Here is a 24,623-nt window from a genome sequence, read left to right as displayed (position 1 = left end):
GAGATGAACCAAGTTCCTTTTTTTAGTTTTGGTTTCTGAAATCCTTGTTCAGAGAGATATCTAATTATAGAAACTAATCATTTCTCTTGTAGGTATGAAGTCGCCCCACGTTCAGACAGTGAGGAAAGTGGCTCCGAATTCGAGGAGGAGGTTGGTGACCTTTATTTTTGTGATATTCATTCCTCCATAAGGTTCTGCATGTCTCCAAATCAACCACCCGCTGTTTTAAAGAGAAATATTCTTATTCAGATGTGGACAGGCTGCTCCAGCAGGGGGCTCTAGCTGCAAACTTTTCACAGTCTTAATTCTGCCTGATGTGAGTGTTTAATGCGATTTAGTCTTTTTGTTTTGATCTGCTTTCAATTTCACCTGATAAGGATGAAGAGGAAATGGGCAAGGCGGAAACGGAGGAGAAGAAGAAAACCGATCCCAGTGGAGACGAAGGGGCTAAGCACGATGCCAAGAACATCATCGAGTACGCCATTTGCTTTTTATTATCAGACACATTTTAGTTTGAGAAAACCTGACTCTAATGCAGATATTTTGGAATGATGAGACAGAAGTGCCCTTCAGCTATAGCTGCTCTGTTTCCTCATTCTGCTTGTGCACACGTTCAGGTCAGCCAAACAAGATGTGGATGATGAGTACAGCGTTCCCACTGGGCAAACCAGCTCCCAGTCTTATTATGGGGTGGCCCACGCCGTCATTGAGAAGGTGGAGAAGCAGTCGTCTCTGCTGATAAACGGCATGCTCAAACATTATCAGGTAAACATGCTCGCATCATTTTTACACTTTTCCCCTGGTTTTCATTGCTGACATTTAAATCAACTTCATTCATTTGTTACTCGTCTAGAGTCTTGAGTGTACCGGGACCGGATTTTTACTACTGAATCAGTTTGTTATGGATATTTAAAGAAAAAAAAAGGACCCATTAAAAGCAAGTAACAAAGCAGAAAGATCAGAGGGAAGTTGGCTCTGTTGAATCCATTACCTGAAGACGACGATATGGCACAACTGTAGACATACTGAGACATGGCCTTAACTTACAGGTTAGACAATTAGATGAAGCTGCAGAGGTCCACGGTTCCATTAGGAGAACATTTCCAAGGTAGATTCCTTTAATCAGGCCTTTATGGAACAGAGGCAGGTCGAAAATTAAAGCTGAAGGGAAGAAGACGACTCATTAATGGATTGTCACAAGTTATATAGGGGAGACATTAGACATGCTTTGAGGGCGGAACAAAACCTTTAAGGCCTTCATACAAAATCCCTGTGTGGCCTTGTTTCCAGAATTTACCACAGGATCATTTTAATCCTTTGATTAACCTGTAGCCCAATTAGACATATGTATCAGGAATATAATGTAAAAGACTAGAGCGAATCTTGCTCCAAATTCCTAAAGGTCATTACTGGAATCATTTTTTTCTCAAGAATAACACACCCACAGAAAATCTAGAAGAATAAAGTTTAAATCATATAGGAAAGAAAAACATTATGTATAATTGTTATTTATTTTATTTGACTTGTACAAAATATATAAACATTTACTTCTTTGATACCAGCATCTAATTCTACACCAACAGTAGCAGTTTAGTGCCCAGTTTCTTTAAAACAGGGGGCCAGCTTTGTACAATTGAGAGGCTAACGTTTTTCCATTGTAACTAGGCCTGCAACTAACGATTATTTTTGATAAATCGATTAATCTGTTGATTATTTTTTCAATTAATAATTAATAAGCGGATAGCCAAAGGTTTCTTAGAGAAGATTTTTTTTATAATATTAAACCAGGTAAAACTAAAACTTTTCCACTTCAGTTGTTCTGAATAGAGCATATTGACAGACAAAAAATTTTTTTTTTTTAAATTACTGCTCTCAGTGGGTTGCTCTGTCAGGTAAAGGCATGTTTTACAATCTCTGTACTCCAGTTGACGATCATTTCAATAATTGATTAATTAGATCAGTTAATTTTAGCCCTAATTGTAACTTTAGAATATCTTTCATCTGCTTAGATGTGGGGGTTTCAAAGTAGGGAAACATAGATGTTCCTTGGGACAGTTTACATCTCTGTTAAGATGAAAAGAGAAATCTACTTATGAAAGAAGTACATATATATAAATGTGACAGGTTCCTCAGTGGAAGAACACCTGGCATCTAGAGAAAAGATAAAAGATCTCTGTCATTCCTGCTTTTAGACACAGCCGTGTTGGTTGTCTTTACCCTCCTACCATCTTCTTCTGCTGTGGCTCTGCCCCTTAGCAGACTGGCTGCTCTCTGCAGAAACACAGCAAGCCTGTAGCTCCCTGCCTTCTAACAAAGCAGAGTGAAGCGTGGCACAAGCTGTTGAAATCTAACGCATTAACTCATTTTTGCTGTGTCCCGTCTAAAACTTTACGGATTTCAGAGCCTCAAGATTGGACAAATGGTGAAGAGCATCCTAAAGCCAACATTCCAGCTTGAAAAGTTGAAAGTTTCCAGACTCGCATTTCAAAATCTAATAAAAAATAAGTTTTTAGGTTTATTTATTTGTTGTGTTTACAGTTTGTTGCTTTTAATGCACACAATCATTTTTATTTCTACAAGTTTAAATTGATGTAGCTCTTATTTGGCAGTTTAATAAATGGCATTTAATTATAAACAGGGGAAACAATTTAAAAACTGCATTAGCGTGTGTTTAAAAAAAAAAGCCCCCTAAACCTAATAAATAAAAATACAGTCAAGCCTTGGCGATAATTTGCATGGAGTAGAATTGTTGTAATACAGAGAACTCTGAGGTTTTTCGAACTCGAATGCCCTTTTTAAGGTGGGCTTACTGGTGTGTTTATATCATTAACCTTGTGCAGAATCAAGTCTGTTTCAGTTCAACAACAGATGGTCGACATTTTTCTTCAGGACGTTTTTGGTAGACGGCAGAATTCATGGCTCCATTTATTACAACAATCTTACTTTGACACCTGATGTGATACCAAAAGTCTTGCCGATCATGAATGTGACTTCTGGGAAAATTTAGACTGCGTGGCTTTTGTCTTGGAGCCCTGCCATGTAGCCATTTTTACCCAGTCTCTTTCTGATCATGAATGTCAGAACTCTGAAGCAACTTAGGCCTGCATTTGTTTGGATGTTAGATCTGGTCTTTTAGACCAGTCACTGCTTCACTCTTGGGTTGATCTTTTCCGGACAGACGGCCATTCCTGGGAATGTTCACCCCTGTTCCATATTTTCTCCATTTGTTCATCATGACCGACTGTAGGTCATCGGAATCCTTAGAAATGGCTCGTTTACCTTCTCAGGCAAGGTTACTTCCTCTCTACTGGTACCGTTTTGTCTATTTCAAAATGCAAGCTGAGCAGACAATTAAAGCAAAGCACAATATTTAATTTAATTAGGGGAGCAATTTATTTAGAGGCTTCAAAGTAAACAAAAGTCTCACACAGCACTATATTTACAAAGAGGAGATAAAAAATTTAGTGCGGCGTTGCTGCAGCACCATCCATCCATTTACCCTTTCACATCTGCTTAAATAGAGATTGGATCTGGGAGGAAATCGCTCCATGAGGGAAACCTAAAAATCCCTATCCTCGGTATCATCTCCACCTCGTTCTGGGGGTCCAGATGCAGTCCCAGGCAACATATATCCTTCCTGTTGCAAGTTTACATCTGCCTTGGAGTCTCCTTCCAATGAGACAGGCCTCTAAAGAGAGAGGCACGTTTATAGGATGCCTGAGTACATTGCCTTAGTTAGCCCACACACACTCTCCGCTATAAGTTTCCTCCAGGTGACGGAGCTCCCACACAAAGAGAGTTTTAAACTTCAGCCGCTTGTATCTCTGAGTTTGTTCCATCGGGCAAGATCCTTATTTCATGACCACATGAGGGAAGGTCTGAATGTAAACTAAAAGTAAAATCAAGAGCTTGGCTTTGAGCTTCACTCTATCTCAGCACCACGGACAGAAGCAGCTCCTTTGTAACTGCACATAAGGCCTCGGACTGCTCTCCATCTGCCCTCCATCCCTCCAAAGCCTGATACCTCCTCTCTCATAGACTGAGATTAATTAAAAATTAGTGATGCACTAATCTTTTTGTTTGCCTCTGACCAGAGATAATTAAGTCTGCTCCTTTTAATCCAGATTTTTTTTCTTTTTTTTTTTTATTTAATTAATTTTATTTGATCTAAAGTTTTGACACATAAAGCTGGATAAACAGGCAATTAAAAATAAATTCAAATAATAGCTACTGCAATTCTCCATTTTCCAGCAAAAGCTGCAGGGTGTATCAACAGAAGGGTGAAGAAATTAATATGCTGGGAAGTGGTAGTTTGAGTAGAAGTTAAGCGCTAACTTTAAAAAATGTAGATCAATTGTTTGGAAATAATTGGATCTTGATAATCTCCATGTTTGCAATTAGCATATCGATCAAGCCAAGCTTATGGGTTATTTTGGCCAGACTTGTTGCTGTTATGTCAATTAATGTAATGTTTGGCAATTCACTCCTAACATTAAGGTTATTCTCACAGCACCTTGTACCGACTATTTTGTTTATTGGCTATAGTGCCTGTAAATTTGCTGTTAGCTCTTGATTTGAGCATCAAGATCTGCTTTGAAAAGGAATGCTTAGGCATTACTGGCAAACTAATTATGAGCCATCTTTTCTGTATTCTTATTTTACTTGTGGTGCAAATAGCTGAAATAGGAGATGATTAGTAGAGTTGTTTTGTCAGAAAATCAGTTACAGCTTAGATTATTTTCCCCTCATGTATTTAGGAGGCCGAATGAAAGAGCCGCCCTGTGTTTTCCAGCCTGTTGTAGGTTCTTTGATGAGCCATATAAGCTATAGATCTGAGATGGAGAATGGCTGTAAAAAGAAAAAAAAAACATGCAGCAAGATCACCTATAAAACTAGAAAATGTATCTTAATTGGATTTACCTTTAAACTTCCAGCATAAATAGTGGTTTTAATTTGGGCAGGACGGAGCTTAAGATGTTCTTCACTTGAAGCTGTCCTGTGGAGGTTTCTACATCTCTGTAATACACCATTATACCTGCAACCTGTTATTTTCATCAATAGGAACTTCACAAAGAGGAGTGTGGTCTCTCTCGCTCTAATTCACAGCTCTGTGAACCAAGTGGCCCTATGTTTTCTCACAGCACATCTTTATATCTCTTTGTTATTTAAGATCCAGGGGCTCGAGTGGATGGTGTCCCTCTACAACAACAACCTCAACGGCATCCTGGCTGATGAAATGGGCCTCGGTAAAACCATCCAGACCATCGCCCTCATCACCTACCTGATGGAGTACAAGAGGCTCAACGGGCCCTATCTCATCATAGTCCCCCTATCGTAAGCACTCCCCACTTGGCTTTAATCCAACTATAGTGGGGCACTGTTAACTTGCACCCTGTAATTACTTTACACTAAAATATACAGCAGGGGGGCCAGAATATTCTACCGGGCATATAAAGTGGCATTATTTGACGGTTTCCTTTCAAGAAAAAACATTTCACAACATTCATCTGCCTTGAGCTTTTCTAGGAAGGCAAGGATAGAAGTCCAAGAAACTTTTTTAACAGTGATTTTACTATTTTTAACTAGTTGATGTTATGTACTTTATGTTGTTCATATACCAGACACTCACAAAGTATAGTAGAGAATTGTACAGAAGGTATTACATTAATGTGTTCAGGAGAATGTACTTATGTTCTTCCAGTGAGTTACTGTAGCTGCAGATGGGCTGTGGTTGCCATGGCGACCTATACTCAGTAGACATGATACTGTGATTTTTTTTTTTTTTTTAACTCAAAGTAATTATCACCCAGCTTTAGGTTGAGGTGGCAGCATTAGTTACATTTGCCTTCAAATCAGCAAATCAACTGAACTGCCTTTTTGAACTGAAAGCCTAGATATTTAATAAATGTTTAGTGCAGAAATGGGTTTAATTTGAGCTCAATGCTTTATACATTAATATCCATCCATGATAATCTAGAGCAGAACAAAATAGAGATTTTATCCTGCATTGTCCAAATGGAGAGATGATGTGCTCCAGTTTTTAATTGATCATTTTCCTAGAAACTTCCCAATTTGAGCTGAAATCCTCTGACCGTCTTCTTGCATTTATTCTCTCTCAAGGATGCCTGGGCTTTTATTTTTTTTCTCAACCATGATAAAAGTAATCAAATTAGGTCACCAATCTTCTTCTGTGGTTACAAGTAGCTCTTCACTTTCCTCGCTGTGTTTTAGATGGGATAGATCTGAAGTGGCTCTTAGAGCAATTTAAGGTGATGCCTTTGAAGAGAGACGTGTTAAGTGCTCTAGATTCAGACCCATAGGTAACAACTCCCTCTTCAGTTCAGAATGTTAAAATCTATTTATCTTTTTTTTTTTTTTTTCTAGGACTTTGTCCAATTGGGTTTATGAACTTGACAAATGGGCTCCTTCTGTGGTCAAAATTGCTTACAAGGTAAATAACTCTTTTTTGTTTTGTTTTATTAATTTGGTTGGTTTACTTTGACCTGAAACATTCCTTTATTCTCCCTCTCTCCCATTTAAGGGCACTCCTGCTCTGCGTCGCGGTCTTGTACCTCAGCTTCGCAGCGGCAAATTTAATGTTCTTCTGACTACCTATGAGTACATCATCAAGGACAAGCACATACTGGCCAAGGTAAAGCAGTTGAAGGATATGTCCTTTGTTTAAAACACTCTTGAATTTCAAATCTTTTGCATCGTCTGTCTCAAAAAAAAGTCTTCCATCTTATTATGCAGCTCAAAGTATAGAGTTCTCCCTGGTCCTTCAAATCCTTAAAAGTTGTGAATTTGAAAAAAATAAGTTCCAGACCCTTTATTTTTTATTTTTTTTGTTAAACAGACATTAAGACAAACCTGCCCTGCAAGTCCTTGAATTCTTTGCAGGGTAGAGATTTCATACAAATAATGAATTAGACGTTAACCAATGTGTACAAACTGTAAAAATAGCCTCTTATTGTATGACTTTTCTCTTTGCTTTGATTTGTATCTAATTTAATTTCCATCACTAAAATGATCCTTTATGAAATAAAGCTACAAAGGGAGTTTCAGAATAAAATATAAAACATGTGTTTCCAAATATTCCTATTTGGTTTTGATCAGAGGTTTGAGTCTGAGAGGATTTTCTAAAGTAAATCTGGACACGTGAGTGACAGATATTTTGAAATCATTTGCTTTAAATTTTTTTATATATCCATATTTATTTTTTCCTGTATGTGAATGTTAGCTAAATGTTTTTTCTATGTTCTTTTTTTATTGATTAAAGGATTACCGTAAAACCTATTTAAGTGAAATCTAAAGCTTTTTAGGTTGTATTATGTATAATATCGTTGATATAAAAATAGTCATGCCTAATCTTATACACAGCTGCATTTTCTGAGTTTATAAGCAATTCAAATCTATTTCCAGTTCCCATCTGACACCTGGCTTTTTCATCCACCTACAGATCCGCTGGAAGTACATGATTGTGGACGAGGGCCATCGTATGAAGAACCACCACTGTAAACTGACGCAGGTGTTGAACACCCACTATGTGGCCCCCCGCCGGCTCCTCCTTACCGGGACCCCACTGCAGAACAAGCTGCCTGAGCTGTGGGCTCTGCTCAACTTCCTGCTGCCCACCATCTTCAAGAGCTGCAGCACCTTTGAGCAGTGGTTCAATGCACCTTTCGCCATGACTGGAGAGAGGGTAAACATTAGGTTATATTTCCTATCATTTTTCTATTCTTTACAGTTTAGGAAAAGCTTAAAATATGTTTTAAATCAACCTTTCTTCTTACATATTGCTCTTATTATTATTTCAGTTGTTGCTGTTTTAACACTGTAATACACATTTTCATTTATTATAAATGTTGCATATTAAAATATCAATATAAAAAACACAACAAGATGTTTGATTCCAAAAGGGATAAGAACCTATTATGAATGTTGGTGTTTACTGATGCGAAAGCTAAAGCTGCCGGCTCAAATTCATTTGAGGGCTCATTAACTTATACATGATGGGGAAATCGCATATTAATGCTTTTAATTTACATTAATTCCAATAAATAAGTATTTTTCTATTTATTAAATTGAAACATGTTTTATGTTGTGTTTGCTAAGAGCACGAATTTTCTTTGCTCTCGATGTTCAGAGGAGAGGCTCTCGGGAGGAGGTTAAAGTGGTCTACAGATCAGTTTATCTAATTAATATTGGGGGATCTTCGACCATCTTGATATCTCGCTTTACCCACAAAGCATTGTGGGACTCTATTAAGTAGCTGTGTCAATTGTTGCCATCTTGCTTTCAGACAGTTCCACAATATTGCCAGCAGATGGGACATATGTCTGTTTTCAACATGTTTGGTGCCAGAATTCTATTTATGCTCACTGTTAGGACAAACGTTTAGTGTATAGAACTTTTTTTTATCATAATCAAATGGTTTTTGGTGTTCTTTGTACAGACACAACATGACGATGCACCTTTTAGGATGAGCAGCAGCACCCTCTTCTGGAGGATGATCACATTACTGCATTGAAAGGTCTTGTTAAGCTAGTGGTCAGAAACATTGTGCTTTAACTTTAAGAAATGTCTCTGCTTCAACTCACCTACTCTAATTTAAGATCATCAGTATAGCTCTGCACAAGCTAACCGTATGCTGGTGAGGTATTTTAGCCAATTCATTAGGGTGAGGGACACATCCAAAGGTTGAAGGACACCGAGTCTTGAGAATTTTAGAGATAAAAAATACAAAACTTACCAGGGCATTCACCAAAAGTCGCCTTAGTCAAGCCGAGTCTACCCACATCTGGATGTGGCCCAGCATGCAAAACTGGTCCCTTATTAGCTAATTCTTAGTAGAGCAAGCACTTCGGTTGGCAATAAAAGCTGGATTAGACCTACCTGATATAACCAAGACTGGGAGTGCAGCATGACCCTCTGATTTAATGTGATTACTTGAAAAAACAAGGAATCGACTCTACTTTGACTTTTACTTTAAAACAGTAGACTTGGAAAAATCACAACTCATTACACTTAAAGTTCATGGGATGGAGCCAGGAGAGCTTCATTATTGTGTTAAACCAAAAGTTCTATCCTACAGAATGCTCAAGTCCTTAAGTCTCTGTTTATCTGTTTTTCAGGTTGACCTTAATGAGGAGGAGACCATTCTAATCATTCGGCGTCTGCATAAGGTGCTCCGCCCATTTTTGCTTCGAAGACTGAAGAAGGAGGTGGAATCTCAACTGCCAGAGAAAGTGAGTCCTGTTTGATTTGACATTTACTGTCAGGAATCTGTTTGCAGTACAGCTGCTTTATTTTTTTAATCTGTCTCTGAAAATGCACGTTAAGATGAAGATCATTTAAATGTACTTCGATGCACTTTTAAAAGTGATCTTAAATCCTTAATTTGCAGTTGTAGTGACATTACTACAAAGAAAACTGGCAAACTATATTCAGCACACAGACCTAAAGGCTTTTTTTTACTTTTGTCAGACAGTTTTTTACTTGAATTCATGTTATTTCGATCTTAGAGCTAGCTTCTGCCCTTGGCATCAGTTGATTTTTCCTTTATAAGAACATAAATATTTTTTTTTATACAAAGACATCTTCATTTTTTTTACCGCCTCAGTTTTCTTATGAATAAATGTTTAGCATGCTGATATAAGTGACCATAAAAGACCTCAGCTCACCACCAGTGAGAGTTACTGTTGACTTTTTCCTAGTTTTAATCCAATCTGTAGCTGCCAGTTAGTACACTCATGGGTTCTGCTCTGCCCAGCTGTCTCCTGAATCAACTTTCTCTTTAAACAAGGTCATCCTTGTTGACCCTTTAGTGCATCTATTTAATGTAAGGAGGGAATTTAAGCCGCCAGTATTAACTGCTGATATATGCAACATGCTTGCTGCAGCTGCAGAGGTACAGCTTGGGAATTGATGATAATTTCTGGTGTTTAAGCTGCCTTATGAACCATATAACCATTCTGTTCCATATTTCTCAGGTGGAATACGTCATTAAGTGTGACATGTCAGCGATCCAGAAGGTTCTCTACCGCCACATGCAGAAAGGCATACTGCTAACCGACGGCTCAGAGAAAGACAAGAAGGTGAATTTTATTCTAACATGTCGGGCCTTGCTGTATTTTACCATGTTTTTGTTTTTTAAACATCAAAGAAACCTCTATTAGATAATTATAGGACTGTTGGTTCCCCTGAGTAGGTTTTGGATTAGAACAGGTCAACACAGCACATACTTTGCACTTTAATAGTTAAAACATTGTATAAAAGTTAATTTAGCTCAGTAATTTGAAACCTTAACTTGGGTTATTTAAATGAATTTATTTACTTACTTATTTGTTAAACGCACTAAATGTATGAAGTGGTTTCTAACCATGCTGGTCTCTCATCACTCTAGACTTGAGCCTTGTCTCTTGGGGTTTAGTGACTTGCCCAAGGGCATGAGTGGCAGTAGGACAGTAGATTTGAAACAATGACTTTCTTTTTTACCTCACAGCAACTACTTCACAGAGATCAAGTAAAGGATCTAAGGGATAATTATTTCCATTATATTATTTGCTCAAGAGGACTTTGTTTTACTGGTATATAGTCCCCACCTTAGTTGTTCAGAGGGCATTTAATGCAGAAATTTTACAGCACAGGACCATGATGCCTCTCCTGTGGGGTGTCAAAAGAGCCCCAAATCTGTTTTAAAGTGGACAGTGAAACTCCTACAGGATCTGAGAGGGGAAGGTTTTTGTTTGGGGGGTAGGCTTGTTTGTATCAAAAAGAAATAAATCAATTATTTGCATGAAAAACATTCCTTCAATCTCAAATGTAAATAAGCTGAATAATTTCCATTTACATGCCCGATTCTCTTTCATTGTGTCACCCTCTCTTTCTATGAAATAGGCTGGATGTCAAAAGGTTTCACTCACTACACAGTAATGAAACAGACAGTTTTTTCCGAGCTGGGGAGAAAAAATTTTTCTATCTTCTCAAAAGTTCATGACCCGTAGAACAGGCATGTCCAAAGTTGGTCCTTGAGAGCAGCTGTCCTTCAGATTTTGATTGCTCCTCAGTTTCATCACATGAGATTCTGATGATTAAAGTTCAGCAAAAGCCTGTTAATCAGTTATCAATGGAAATCAGCTGTGCTGAACAAGGGAAACATCTCAAACTTGCAAGAAAGTTGCCCTTGAGGACAAACTTTGGATATGGTTGATGTAAAGTGTTTAACAAAAACAATTTACAAACAAAGGGTGGAGCAAAATGGTACACAGTAAGTGTAGGTACTTATTCTCTAGAGATGCTGCTAAAAACTATTTCTAACATTTGACACCTAAAGTAAAACGCCTGGGAAAACATGTCTGAAATATGACCCATTTAATCATCTGCTCTTATTGAAACTGAGTTCCTTTGCAAATATTTTGCACTTTTGTATACAAAACTGACAGATTGTCCTGTTTTCTCCATCTGAGCCTGATTACCATATTTTCACGACTATAAGGCGCACTTAAACGTCTTTTTTTCCCCTCAAAATGTGCGGTGCGCCCTATGGTGCGGTGCGCCCTATGTGTGTTGTAACTGCGACTTTTGAGACCACCTCATTGAGGAGATGATGAAAGAGTGGCTGAATGTAAGGAGACCAGGTGTTTTTTTTCCACTCATCACCATCGCTGTTAATATGTGACTCCATGCGTGCCCATCTCACAGCTGATGTGAAAAACATGGGGAAACAAATTAACCCTGTGCTCGCTGTTCAACCGCTCGACATCGGTGTGAACCGGACCCAGCAGGTGCAGCAGAAGCAGCGAGTTTACATGCAAAGTCAATGGTTGACGCGCGTATAGGTGCAGAAAAAGGTCCTGCAGCGCGTTTTGAGCAGCAGGTGCAGCACGTCGGGAGCGTTTAAGCATCTGACGCACCGCCAACGCGCTGTTGCTGCTCGAGATGAAAAATTTAAGTTTTGCTGCTGGACGCGCCGCATCAACCAATCAGAGAAGCTGATCTGGGAGCTGACAGCGAGACAGACACAGCGCTCTGATGACATTAACGCAAATAAAAAAGGCTGGATGGATGAGGAGATGATGAAAGCGTGGCTGAGGCAGGTGTATGTGAGGAGACCAGGTGGTTTTTTCCACGCATCACCATCGCTGCGTGCCCATCTCACAGCCGATGTGAAAAAAAAGGTGAATCAAATGAACGCTGTGCTCGCCGTTATCCCGGGGGGTCTGACAAAGGAACTTCAACCGCTCGACATCGGTGTGAAGCGGCCGTTTAAAGTAAGGCTGCGAGCGGCGTGGGAGCGATGGATGACCGACGGAGACCACAGTTTTAGGATAAGTGGAAGGCAGCGCCGGGCAAGTTACGCCACCGTTTGCGGATGGATTGTAGATGCTTGGACTAACGTCTCTGCTGGCTCTGTTGTTCAAGCTTTCGCAAAAGCAGGCATTATTTCTGAGGAGCCGCGCTGCACGGAAAGTGACTCTGACAGCGAAGAAGGGGAAACTGGCATGTCTGATTTAGCGCAGCTGTTTAATTCAGAAACAGAGGATGATGACTTTGATGGGTTTGATTAATACTTTGTAATAAATACATGAATAAAGCACAAACATACTCAGTTTTGCTCCCGCTCTATTTTTCTACCTGAAAACTTAATTCAACAGCAGCCTCTGGGCGGGTCTCCTCCTCTTCACCGCGGTGGCTGGCAGGTGTTTTTTCATCTAAATAATCTAAATCTTGCAGCTATATTTGCTGTGATCAGTGGGAATAAAGTAGTTTTAATATGTTTTTAAGTGAGAAAGTCCACCTGAAAACTTAATAATTGCAGTCAGTTCATCCAGATTATCTATTTCTGTCGGAGGCGCTCAGACCCCCACATACAAGCGGTGCACCGACAGTAGAAATCTCTTCAACAGCAGCCTCACCGCGGCGGCTGGCAGGTGTTTTTCATCTAAATAATTTAAACTGCAGGCACCAGGATACCGGCAATAAAAGCGTACATATTCCGTCCGCAGGTTTCAGGATTTTAAGTTAATTTAGGAGTGACCACAGCGCTCTGTCATCTGCGATGTGTCTGTCTCACGGCCAGCTGCCAGGTTTGATTAATACTTTGTAATAAATACATGAATAAAGCACAGTCATACTCAGTTTTGCCCCAGCTGTATTTTTAAATACGCAGTAGAGGTATTTAAAGGTAGTAGAGGACATGTACCTGTATATAAAAAACGCGCCCTATAGTCCGGTGCGCCTTATGTGTGTGTTAAATACAGAAATGGGACACATAACTGAGACTGCGCCTTTTAGTACGGTGCGCCTTATGGTCGTGAAAATAGGGTAATATACTTTAAAGGAGAGTTTTGTTTGATGCACAAAGCATTTTATTCATTTTGGTTATTTTATGTTAATATTTGTGTATTTTTTAATTTTTTTATTTTATTAAAGTGCATTGTTTTGTTAGCTCGTAAAATAGGGTGCTGGACCGAACAAAAAATATAATAATCAAATGTAACAAGCTCAACTTTATATAAGCTTTCTGGGATCCTAAAAGATAATTATTTTTCTTACAAGGTGATATGGGAAAAAAAAAAAACATGTCTAATTTTAGCCACTTAAAAGTTTTTTTTTTTTCTAGATTTGAGTATCTGAAAAGATGCATTATAGTTCATGATTTGAACCATAAACTACATGAATACTCTAATACCTAAAAGACCCAACAAACAAAGAAACAATCAACTTGCCCCTCAAAGAAGAACTATACAGTGTAACCAGTATTTGGGGTAAAGCTCCAGGCTTTCGTTAAGGTCATGAATATCAACTTCCTTTCTACAAGTTTCAGAAGAGTCATTTAGATTTGTGTAGTGATTAGTCTGTCTAGAGTTGTTGTCAATTTTCCCAATATTTTCATATTTCTAGAAAGTAATTGTGTCTCCTGGCTGATATAGGTGTCACTGGTTTCTGTGAACCATGGAAATAGACATACAAGGACATTTGGAAAGTACTTATAGACATACATTTGTTCAGTTGTTCTTACAGTTCACTCATTCATTTTAAGAACAACTATTAAACATTAATACAATTATTTTTTTTACTTAAAACAACTTGTATGGTGTAGATCAACTTTATCTTGAAGAAAAATAATAATAGTAATAATAAGTATTATTATTTTTAGTTAAGCAGACTTGATTAACACTATTTTCATTTTCTTCAGGGCAAAGGAGGTGCTAAGACCCTGATGAACACCATCATGCAGCTGAAGAAGATCTGTAACCATCCGTACATGTTCCAACACATAGAGGTTTGCACTGCTGACACAGAAATGTTATATGATATTTTACTGATGTAACTCATTTAGAGCTCTTCCAGTCTCTTCTTCAAATAGGGTCTGCCTTACTGGGTTAGATTTTTTTTTCTTTTTTCGTCTTAGAAGTTGTTGTTTGAATAGTTTCATTCTAGCCGGCTAAATTCTCATCAATATTTTGTTACCCTCCATTATGACCCTTGAGATGAAAATGTTAAATTTGTTACCTCTGTTTATTAAAAAAATGATGTGCAGGCATATTTTAAAAGGTTGTTCCAGCACAGGAGATTAAGATTTAGGACTTCTCTACTTTCCTTTATAAGCACTGAATTCTTTCTTTGATACAGGAATCTTTTGCTGAGCACCTGGGCTACCCGAATGGCATCATCAGTGGGTAAGTTAAACATAAAACAACTTCACTCGTCTGTAGATTCACAGCTCATTTCACTGAGTTTTCATCATTCTACCTTTAAAAATAACTAAATATGAAAGAAAGCAGCTCCACCAAGTATCAGTGTGAAAGTAAAACCATATTTCTATACTTTGAGTTCAAAAAGGCTTTGGAAGGACTGAACAGATATGGCTCTTATTGAAATGTCAAGTTTCCATTGAATAAAACATTACATTGACTTTATTAAGCCATAACAAGAAATTACCTCTATAGGATCTTTACAAGGAAAATGTGTTAAATATAGCTGCAAAATACACTGCTAAAAATAAATAAATAAAGGGAACACCAAAACAACACAATATAACTTCAATCGAATAAAAATTCTGTGAATTCAAACTATTCACTTAGGAAGCAACACTGATTAATAATGAATTTCACCTGCTGTTGTGCAAATTAATAAAAAGCAGGTGGAAATTATTGGCAATTAGCAAGACACACTCGATAAAGGAATGGTTCTGCAGGTGGGGACCACAGACCGCTTCTCAGTACCTATGCTTTCTGGCAATGTTTTGGTCACTTTTGAACGTTGCTCATGCTTTCACACTCGTGGTAGCATGAGATGGACTCTACAATCCACACAAGTCGTTCAGGTAGCGCAGCTCATCTTGGATGGCACGTCGGTACAAGTAGGTCTGCTATGTCTGTCAGTGTAGTGTCCAGAGACTGGAGGTACTACCAGTACACCCGGATATGTGGAGGAGGCTGAAGGAGGGCAACAACCCAGCAACAGGACAGCTACTTCTGCCTTTGTGAAAGGAGGAATAGGAGGAACACTGCCAGAGCCCTGTAAGGTGGCCTCCAGCAGGCTACAGATATGCATGTGCCTGCACTAACAGTTAGAAACTGACTCCATGAAGATGGTATGCGGGTAAGACGTACCCAGATGTTTTGCATTTGCATTCGCCACCGGCGCCCTTTACAGATGAAAGCAGGTTCACACTGAGCACATCTGACACACGGAGATACTATGGAGAGCGTGACCAGGTTGGCAGTGGGTCAGTAATGGAGTGGGGTGGAATTTCTTTTGAGGGCCACAGCCCTCCATGTGCTCGCCAGAGGTAGGATGACTGCCATTAGGTACCGAGATGAGAACCTCAGTCCCCTAGTGAGACCATATGGTGGTGCTGTTCGCCCTGGGTTCCTCCTAATGCAGGACACTGCTAAACCTCATGTGGCTGGAGTGTGTCAGCAGTTCCTGCAAGATGAAAGCATTGAAGCTTTGGACTGACCCGCCGGTTCACCAAACCTGAATCGGATTGAGCACATCTGGGGCATCATGTCTCCATCCAGCTATCAAAGCTACATTGCACCACAGACTGTCCAGGAGTTGAAGGATGCTTTAGTCCAGGTCTGGGAGGAGATCCCTAAGGAGACCACCCACCACCTCATCCGGACCATGCCCAGGTGTTGGGAGGTCATACAGGCATGTGGAGGCCACACACAACACTGGGCCTCATTTTGACCTGCTCTAAGGACTGAACTTCAAAGTTGGATCAGCCTCTAGTGGGATGTTTCCCCTTTAATTTTGTGGGTGACTCTATTGGTTAATACATTTGATTTCCATTGATTATTTTTGTTGTTTTATTGTCAGCACATTAACTTTGTAAATAGCAAAGTATTCAATGAGAATAGTTAATTTATTCAGATGTAGCATGGTTTATTTCAATCTCCCCTTTATGTTTTTCAATTAAATCACAATTATTATAGCAGAACTAGTGGAACATTTTAATAAAAACACTTGAGAGGATGTTATATTTTAAGTTTCCTGCATCCACACTTTATGTGAAAACATTTAGCAAGTTGAGTTAACCTCTTAAGCCCTACAGCTTAGGGCTGTAGAGCTTAAGACTTATCTGGTAATAAAACATAAAAAAAACACTAAATCCTATTTCTCACCAAGCTCTTTACAGCAGAGTTGTTTAGTCTATTTTGGTCTTTTTTGTTTTGCCTTTATTCAGAGAAAACTGTAAATAATTCACAGATTATAATTTGATTTAAATTATTGAAATTTGCTTATATAAAACAAATTATTTTACATTCACACTGTTACAGTTTTAAGTTGAATCTAAGCATTAGAGATGCTTTCAGCTGTGTCCAACACCTTCCTTTGAGGGTTGGTGTCCTGCAAATTTAATGTGTCCTCGGTCCAACGCAGCCAATTCAAATGGCTTAATTACCACCTCAGCATGCATTCAAGTTCAACAGAGTCCTGCTAATGACCTATTTATGTAAAGAAGTTGCAGGGCTCCAGTTCTCAGGGACTAAAGTCTGTCATGTATGATTTAAAGTAAACTCTGTGTGATGCTGACAGGATGATGACTTCTGAAACTAGTTTTCTTTATGTTGTGCTGACATTGATGTTGACATTGAATTCTACCCCTGGGGGACATTATTGTCCTCTGTTATGATTAATGAATGGCCATAAGGAGCATAGAGTTTGTCAAATGATGAAATCCATGAAATTTCACCATAAAATATTGTTTGGATAAGTTTTATATATTGTATGGTTCCATTAACAGAAATAAGTAGTTTATTAAGATCTGTTCTATAAATAAGAAAGCATAGCAGCTGTACGTTAATTAGGTTCCACCAATGAAGGGTTTTAAATTTATTTGCATGCTCAACAATTATGCTACATTTCCCCTAGCAACAAGTCTTTTGTTTTCATTTTACAGTGTCAGTAGTACAGCTGAGCAGATAAATAATCTTTATTGTAATTTTCCCCACTCAGACATGATCTATACAGAGCTTCTGGGAAGTTTGAGCTTCTCGATCGAATCCTACCCAAGCTCCAGGCCACTGGCCACAGGGTGCTGCTCTTCTGCCAGATGACCTCTTTGATGACCATCATGGAGGATTACTTCGGTTATCGTAACTTCCAGTATTTACGGCTTGATGGTACGATCCCAACTATGATCTGTTCTGTTAGCGTTTAATAATACTTTACTGGTTGAGCACCAAACCTGGTTTGTATTTGTGTAAATTTCTATTGCTGTAGAGAAATGCAGTGGTTATTCAGCCCCTTGTTATGCAATGGTTTTTGATTGTGAGCAGGGATCCAAAAGTCTAACCACGTCTGCACTTTGACTAGGCTATTCTAACGGGTTTTAATGTTTCCCCTGAAACCACTTAAGATTAGCTTTATACTTTTTGTTCTTTATTTTCACTGTCTTTATGAAACGTACACCTCTTTCCCAGCCTCAAAGCACAGGCAGAATGGCATAGATTAGACTTAGACAGATTTAAAAAAAAAAAGAAGAAATTTCGTTAAGAACAGCTCTGCAGACAATTTCATTTTTTTTTGAAGTGCAGCCTTGAAAACAGTAAAAAATACATAAAAACAATAGTATAAACATATGAGAGTATATTTACAGTTCTAACATTAAATTTTGTTTGTTTTTTGTTTTTTACTTAAAAAAAATTACTTACTGTATAGATTTTACTCAAGTATATAATTTATTTAGCAGTGCCCCTCTTTTCCTTTACCTGGACCAGTCTCTCATTACCTGCTGCTGACAAACCCCCCCACATAATGTTTTTTTTTTCTTTTTTTTTAACATTATTACTGGAGGCTAAGTTGAGACTTCTATTGAAGTGATTAGACTGGTTTTACATTTATGAAGACTAGAGTATTCATTAATGCAAAAGCTTAGTTAAAGATGGCAACTTCTGTTACATCTGCATTTAAAAGCAGATAATTTGGAGTCATCCACTTTTTTACATCACTTTGACATGCCTGGAGTGTATATGTCTATCTAACTGATTACATTTATCAGGATCAATGAACAAAGCTAAGAATCAATAGCGTAAGAAATTTATCCCATACTCTGCAGCAGTCGGAGGCGAAGGTGACTTGACCAAGGATTGGTCATGGTTTCAAAAAACTTCTGTTCACTTTTCTCTTTTTAATGCTGCTTTATACGATCAGAAAGTACATTTTTAATGTAGCTGCAACATTTATTTGTTTCCAGGAACCACCAAATCTGAGGACCGTGCTGCTCTCCTGAAGAAATTTAACGAGGAAGGATCTCAGTACTTCATCTTCCTCCTCAGTACCAGAGCAGGTGGCCTTGGGCTCAACCTGCAGGCTGCAGATACAGTCGTCATCTTTGACAGTGACTGGAACCCACACCAGGTGCATCCATTAGTCCTCTAATATATAGACGTTTTGATGGGCATTTATGTTTTATTTTTACCACCAAGCTATATCTGCTCCTTATTTCTGGTTTAATAAGGTAAACTTTTATTGAAATTGGATAGTGATGGCTCTACAATTAGTATATTTTCATTTATTTCTCATAAAAGATATGATATGAATTCCTCATCCTGCTTTGTTTTTAGAGTGGAAGGATTATTAAACAAAATGGCCTAATGTGTCAACACGCAAAATTTTTTTTGTATTTTTTTGAGAGTTGAGAGAAGTAGATGGAAAGCTTATCAGAACTAAGAAAGTGACAAAATAATCCATGTGCCGATACACAACGCTGGAATTTGGGGCACTTGTTCTTACTTCATCATCCTAATGCCATGGAAGACACTAGGATGGCACCTGGGTGAAGCTGGCCCCTATATTTTACAGGATTGGGGGTCACTCATGCAGGTGGAGACAATGTGTGACTCCTTAATAATTGCATTTAACCCAATACAGAGTTTCTGTCTGTAAAATTTAGAAATAATTGGACACGTACTGGTTATTTTAATGATGGAGCTCTGTGCTTTTTATTTCAGGGACAGCACTTTTGTGATTGAGCAAATTGAAGCTTTAAGGACAAAAAGATCCTTGCAAACATAGAGAAAATGGGGATTTATTTGAGTTTTTTTCCTTCTTTTTTTTTCTTCATCACTGTGCCATGTTGCATATGAGTGTAAACGCTCAACTTAGACTGCCTATCATCCAATTCTTTCTGCATAAGTAGCCATTCGCTTACTGGCTCATTGGGCAACACGCATTTTTAAAAACCTTCCATGAGCCAAACAAAGCTGCTGTATACATGAATTGTGGGTTTCTCCCCTCCTGATATACAGATGCAGCCTGTTGAGATCTTACTATGAAAAAGGGGCAGATTTTCTCAACTCAAAATCTACCATCTCAAAACTTCAGAAACTATAATTTATAACCCTGAGCGGTCCGTTTAAATCTCAACAATCTCATTTTGCGGTGAAACGAAACTTACTCTTCTCCGAATTTGATGGCTTTTACTGTTTTTCTCAGTTTGTGCTCTGACGACTTTTTCCTAGTTTTGTCAAGGCTGCATATTTCTAAGAAATGTCAACTCTTTTATGGCAGGCTGTGCATGGTTTTCTGTCCTTTTAGATAAATGGCTTTAGCAGGCACACTGTGAAAGTGCTTGTGGAACTTTGACAGTGATGTGCAAAATGGGAGATTTTAGTTTTATTCAGAAATACTGATTTTTTTCAACAGTTTTTAAATTAATCTGTTCCTTTATTTTCCACACTACTGCTCCAGCCTTTGAAAATGCAAGCGCAGGATTGTGTAAATGCGTAAATACTTGAATTTTTGTCTTTTCAGTTATCTATTGAATTTTCTATTCTTCTAATATTGGGCCTTAATAAGTAACGCTGGCGTCTGCAGTTACATTTCGTGTGTCTTTTTTTGTTTTGTTTTGTTTTCTTGCCTCCATTACACTCATGTCCAAACGATGCCACAGTTTGCTACCAAAGAGTAAATAGCAGATCAGTTTTTCAGTTTAGGATAACAGAGCTCAAAATAAAAAAAAAAAGATCACCTCCAGTGATATCTTTCAAGGTAGAAGCCTGGAAGAGCTCTGTCTAGAATGCATAAAGTTTGCACAGTCTGAAGTTAGTCTCCTAATTGCTTTTGTTGATTTATTCTGGCTGAAAAAAAAACAAAATCTTATCCTCCATCATGGCTCTCAAAGCCTAAAGTAAAAAATATGAGGTTGTAACATAGAGCTGAATCATGAGAAAAACATCAGAAAATTATAGCTTATATACCTGCAGTATATAAGCTATAATTAGGATCCAATTTGGTAACAATTGACCTGGATCCAACACAATCTGGAATGCTGAAGATTATATAACCCTTACTATCTAATTTTCTGGTGGGTTGGGTTGTTTGCTCGTTGCACAATAAATAAAAATATTAGTTAAGAAAAAGGACAGTTTTGTGTCAATAATAAGTCATAAGTTACCATGGCTGGGTGTATCACCAGTTGACCTCATGTTTGATTAAGGGCGTGGCAGTGCGTCAGCAGGATGGCTTTTTTATCGGACGCCAACTCATTGGAACAAATTAAACACATAGTATTTAGATAAATTAATTAACAGTAAACACTTCCTGAGAAGCAAATCTAATAAATGTATATATGTTAGATTTCCCTTACCTTACCTTACTGGAAGAAAAGATGTCAGAATGTTCCCTCAGTAGTGAAATCCTCCTCTGCCCCGTAGGATCCATCCTCCATCCTCTCCTCACATTCCTCAATCTCCAAACTGTCTTTACAGCTCTTACATAACTTTCCAGACTATTAGAACTATACCAGAATATCTACAGTATTAAAGCTCTATCCAAAACCTGAACTGAGAAACTCTCCAACAAACCCCTACATTTTGAGCGAATACTAAGCTGTTTCAATGTCTGTCTGAAGCCAGACTCACCCAGGGTGTTTAGCTACAATGATCTTCATCATAAAACCAGAATTAATTGTTTAAAGAGTTACAGTGGGGTTTTAAAGCACCATGAAAACCTCGTCTGCTGAATTGGCACTCTCCAGGTAAACTGAATTGAATAATATTTTGAAGTATTACCAATATCCCTTTTTTACTGGGGTTTTTTACTTGTGTGAACAATATATATATTTTTTCATTTGAAGATCACATTTGTCAAACTCTCTTTTCAATCTTTTCCAAAAACATTTTATCAGAAATCAATAAATTTTTAGGATTTGCAAATAAAAACTACCATTTAACATGTAGATGAAGGGATATGATTATCTTTCACTCTTTGCCTGGAACAAATCAGTTTATTTTATATTTTTCCTTCAGATGAGGATGATTTCAGTCACGGCTAAAAGTTTTATTCTACGATGTTGAGTTATTCCGGAGGTTTTATGTTCTTTGTTCTTTACTTTTCCTTTATCCAGCCGTTAATGCCTGGAAATGTTGTCCCCATTCTTTATTTCCAGGATCTTCAGGCCCAGGATCGGGCTCACCGTATCGGACAGCAAAATGAAGTCCGTGTGCTTCGTCTCTGCACAGTCAACAGCGTGGAGGAAAAAATCCTGGCTGCTGCCAAATACAAACTAAACGTGGATCAGAAGGTTATCCAAGCAGGCATGTTTGACCAGAAATCCTCCAGCCACGAGCGGCGGGCCTTCCTCCAAGCCATTTTAGAACATGAGGAACAGAACGAGGTGGGAACTGAGTTTTAACGCTCATCAATTTTCAGTTGAAAAGATTTCAGAATTTCGGCTTGTAAGCAATGTATTATGTGTTAGGAACATTTTAATTAAATTTTTGTCTGCATAATGAGGGCTTCTCTTTGATGTGAAAATTATTTGTCCTTGAGTCATTTTTTTGTGGTCGTATAATCCAACCTCAGCTGTTTATTTGTGAAATCTGAATAGCACAGTGGAGTCTACTTTGTTAGCATATTAAATAAAATGAGCAAAAATATAAAAGTTTTAAATTCTACATGAGTTCAAAGGGCTGTTCTGATGATATCTTTGTTCAAGGAGGAAGACGAGGTCCCTGATGATGAAACCCTTAACCAGATGATCGCCCGCAATGAAGATGAATTTGAGCTGTTTATGGTAAGAAAAACACATTTTCATCAGCTCTGAAAGGCATTTACATTTCAGTGAACCTGTTTGGAAGTGGAAAGTTTAGAAAAAGACTAAAGCAGATGATCTGTCACAGCCCAATGCTCCTGGAACATTTCATCATTTCTTTGACAAACTTCACAGAGGCGTCGTTCTGCATGAGAACATCTTGGGTGTTGCAAAGTTCTCAGTTTTAGTGCAATTCAAAGTTCTTCAGGGAACTTTTTTCTTTTATCTCTAATGGCTTATTTAGATTTTTCATGCTTAATTTTGTGCTTTATGTTAACTCGCTCCTTGCTTCACTGGGTCCAAAAGCAGATGTACAGCATACTTATTAAGAGCATTTTGTTTGATATATATATATATATATATATATATATATATATATATATATATATATATATATATATATATATATATATACATAAAAGAAAGTAAAGAGAATATATGACTTTAATAACATGGGATTCATTTTATATTCTGTTAGAGAGAAATGTGGACTGTTCTCTGTGATTTCATGGTGCATTTGTGTTTTGAATCAAATAATAGTCTTGTTGTTTCACATGTGAAGCTACCTGCTGCTGTACGGTTAAATTATTTTATTCTATAGTCATCAGGCTTGGATGTTACTATGGAATTAACCTTTCAATAAATGTAGAAAATACCCTTCAAACAGTAAACATAATTCTGTGATACATTAAAACCTCTCAGATCCATCTTTGAGCTAAAAATATCAGAGACCCTTCTTTGTTTATTAATGGAAATAACTTCTCCTGCCGTGTTTTAGCGCATGGACATGGACCGTCGTCGAGAAGACGCCAGGAACCCAAAACGTAAGCCTCGCTTAATGGAAGAAGATGAGCTGCCTTCCTGGATCATCAAGGACGATGCTGAGGTGGAGAGGCTTACTTATGAGGAAGAAGAAGAGAAGATGTTCGGCCGCGGATCACGCTGCCGTCGGGACGTCGATTACAGCGACGCCATGACCGAAAAGCAATGGCTGCGAGTAAGAACTCTCTCTAACCATATTACTTTATTTCCTTACGCTTACAAACAATGGGATGAATTACATCATAACCTAATAAAATTCTAAAACTGTTATAACATATTTGACAGATGTGAACAAAAACACAAATTAGAGTTCCTTTAACCTCTACTTAGGATCCTAAATGTTTCGAACTAAATCAATCCTATTTGAAAAAGCTGAATATTTTTATCCCATACATTAGAAACTTTTTCTAATTTCAGCTGACGAATATCCACATTTAAGGAATTTACTGCATACCTCTGTATAATTATAATAATACATGTTCGGTGATTTAACAATCGAATACAAAGTAATGTTAGTAAACTAGAGTTCTATTTCATCCCTACTGACCGCCAGAGGGCGGTGCTGAAAGCACTGAATGTTCCCTTCGGGCATGCGCAGTTCGAGTAATTATACCAACAGAGTCACACCTGTGACACCGGATGACCACTCAGAAGCTATACAGGTGCTGGTCATAAAATTAGAATATCATGAAAAAGTAGATTGATTTCAGTAATTCCATTTAAAAAGTGAAACTTGTATATTATATTCATACATTACATACAAACTCATATATTTCAGATGTTTATTTGGTTTAATTTTGATGATTACAAATGACAACAAATGAAAATCTCAAATTCATCATATCAGAAAATTAGAATATTACTGAAGACCAATAAAAACAAAGGATTTATAGAAATGTTGGCCAACTGAAAAGTATGAACATGAAAAGTATGAGCATGTACAGCACTCAGTATTTAGTTGGGCCTCCTTTGGCCTGTATTACTGCAGCAATGCGGCGTGGCATGGAGTCGATCAGTCTGTGGCACTGCTCAGGTGTTATGATAGCCCAGGTTGCTCTAATAGTGGCTTTTAGCTCTTCTGAATTGTTGGGTCTGGTGTATTGCATCTTCTTCTTCACAATACCCCATAGATTTTCTATGGGGTTAAGGTCAGGAGAGTTTGCTGGCCAATTAAGAACAGGGATACCATGGTCCTTCAACCAGGTACTGGTAGCTTTGGCACTGTGTGCAGGTGCCAAGTCCTGTTGGA

The 24,623-nt window shown here is 38.1% G+C and overlaps 1 protein-coding gene across 2 annotated transcripts in view; it reads left to right on the top strand.

The window, feature by feature from the left end:
- Positions 1 to 24,623, top strand: part of smarca2 (SWI/SNF related, matrix associated, actin dependent regulator of chromatin, subfamily a, member 2) — a 61,506-nt gene that overhangs the window by 12,125 nt on the left and 24,758 nt on the right. For both annotated transcript variants that reach the window (XM_038298288.1, XM_038298287.1), the window contains exons 13-28: positions 93 to 150; positions 378 to 475; positions 618 to 765; positions 5,171 to 5,334; positions 6,385 to 6,451; positions 6,542 to 6,652; positions 7,460 to 7,702; positions 9,135 to 9,248; positions 9,993 to 10,097; positions 14,201 to 14,287; positions 14,638 to 14,684; positions 17,473 to 17,639; positions 18,713 to 18,876; positions 21,908 to 22,135; positions 22,457 to 22,534; positions 23,331 to 23,549. In XM_038298288.1, the coding sequence (XP_038154216.1) occupies positions 93 to 150; positions 378 to 475; positions 618 to 765; positions 5,171 to 5,334; positions 6,385 to 6,451; positions 6,542 to 6,652; positions 7,460 to 7,702; positions 9,135 to 9,248; positions 9,993 to 10,097; positions 14,201 to 14,287; positions 14,638 to 14,684; positions 17,473 to 17,639; positions 18,713 to 18,876; positions 21,908 to 22,135; positions 22,457 to 22,534; positions 23,331 to 23,549 (2,098 nt within the window). The remainder of the gene's footprint in view (positions 1 to 92; positions 151 to 377; positions 476 to 617; positions 766 to 5,170; positions 5,335 to 6,384; positions 6,452 to 6,541; positions 6,653 to 7,459; positions 7,703 to 9,134; positions 9,249 to 9,992; positions 10,098 to 14,200; positions 14,288 to 14,637; positions 14,685 to 17,472; positions 17,640 to 18,712; positions 18,877 to 21,907; positions 22,136 to 22,456; positions 22,535 to 23,330; positions 23,550 to 24,623) is intronic.

The sequence above is a fragment of the Cyprinodon tularosa genome, unplaced genomic scaffold (genome assembly GCF_016077235.1).
Source record: "Cyprinodon tularosa strain WSP-4 unplaced genomic scaffold, ASM1607723v1 ctg404, whole genome shotgun sequence".
NCBI lineage: Eukaryota > Metazoa > Chordata > Actinopteri > Cyprinodontiformes > Cyprinodontidae > Cyprinodon > Cyprinodon tularosa.
This window is presented reverse-complemented; position numbering and strand designations above follow the sequence as displayed.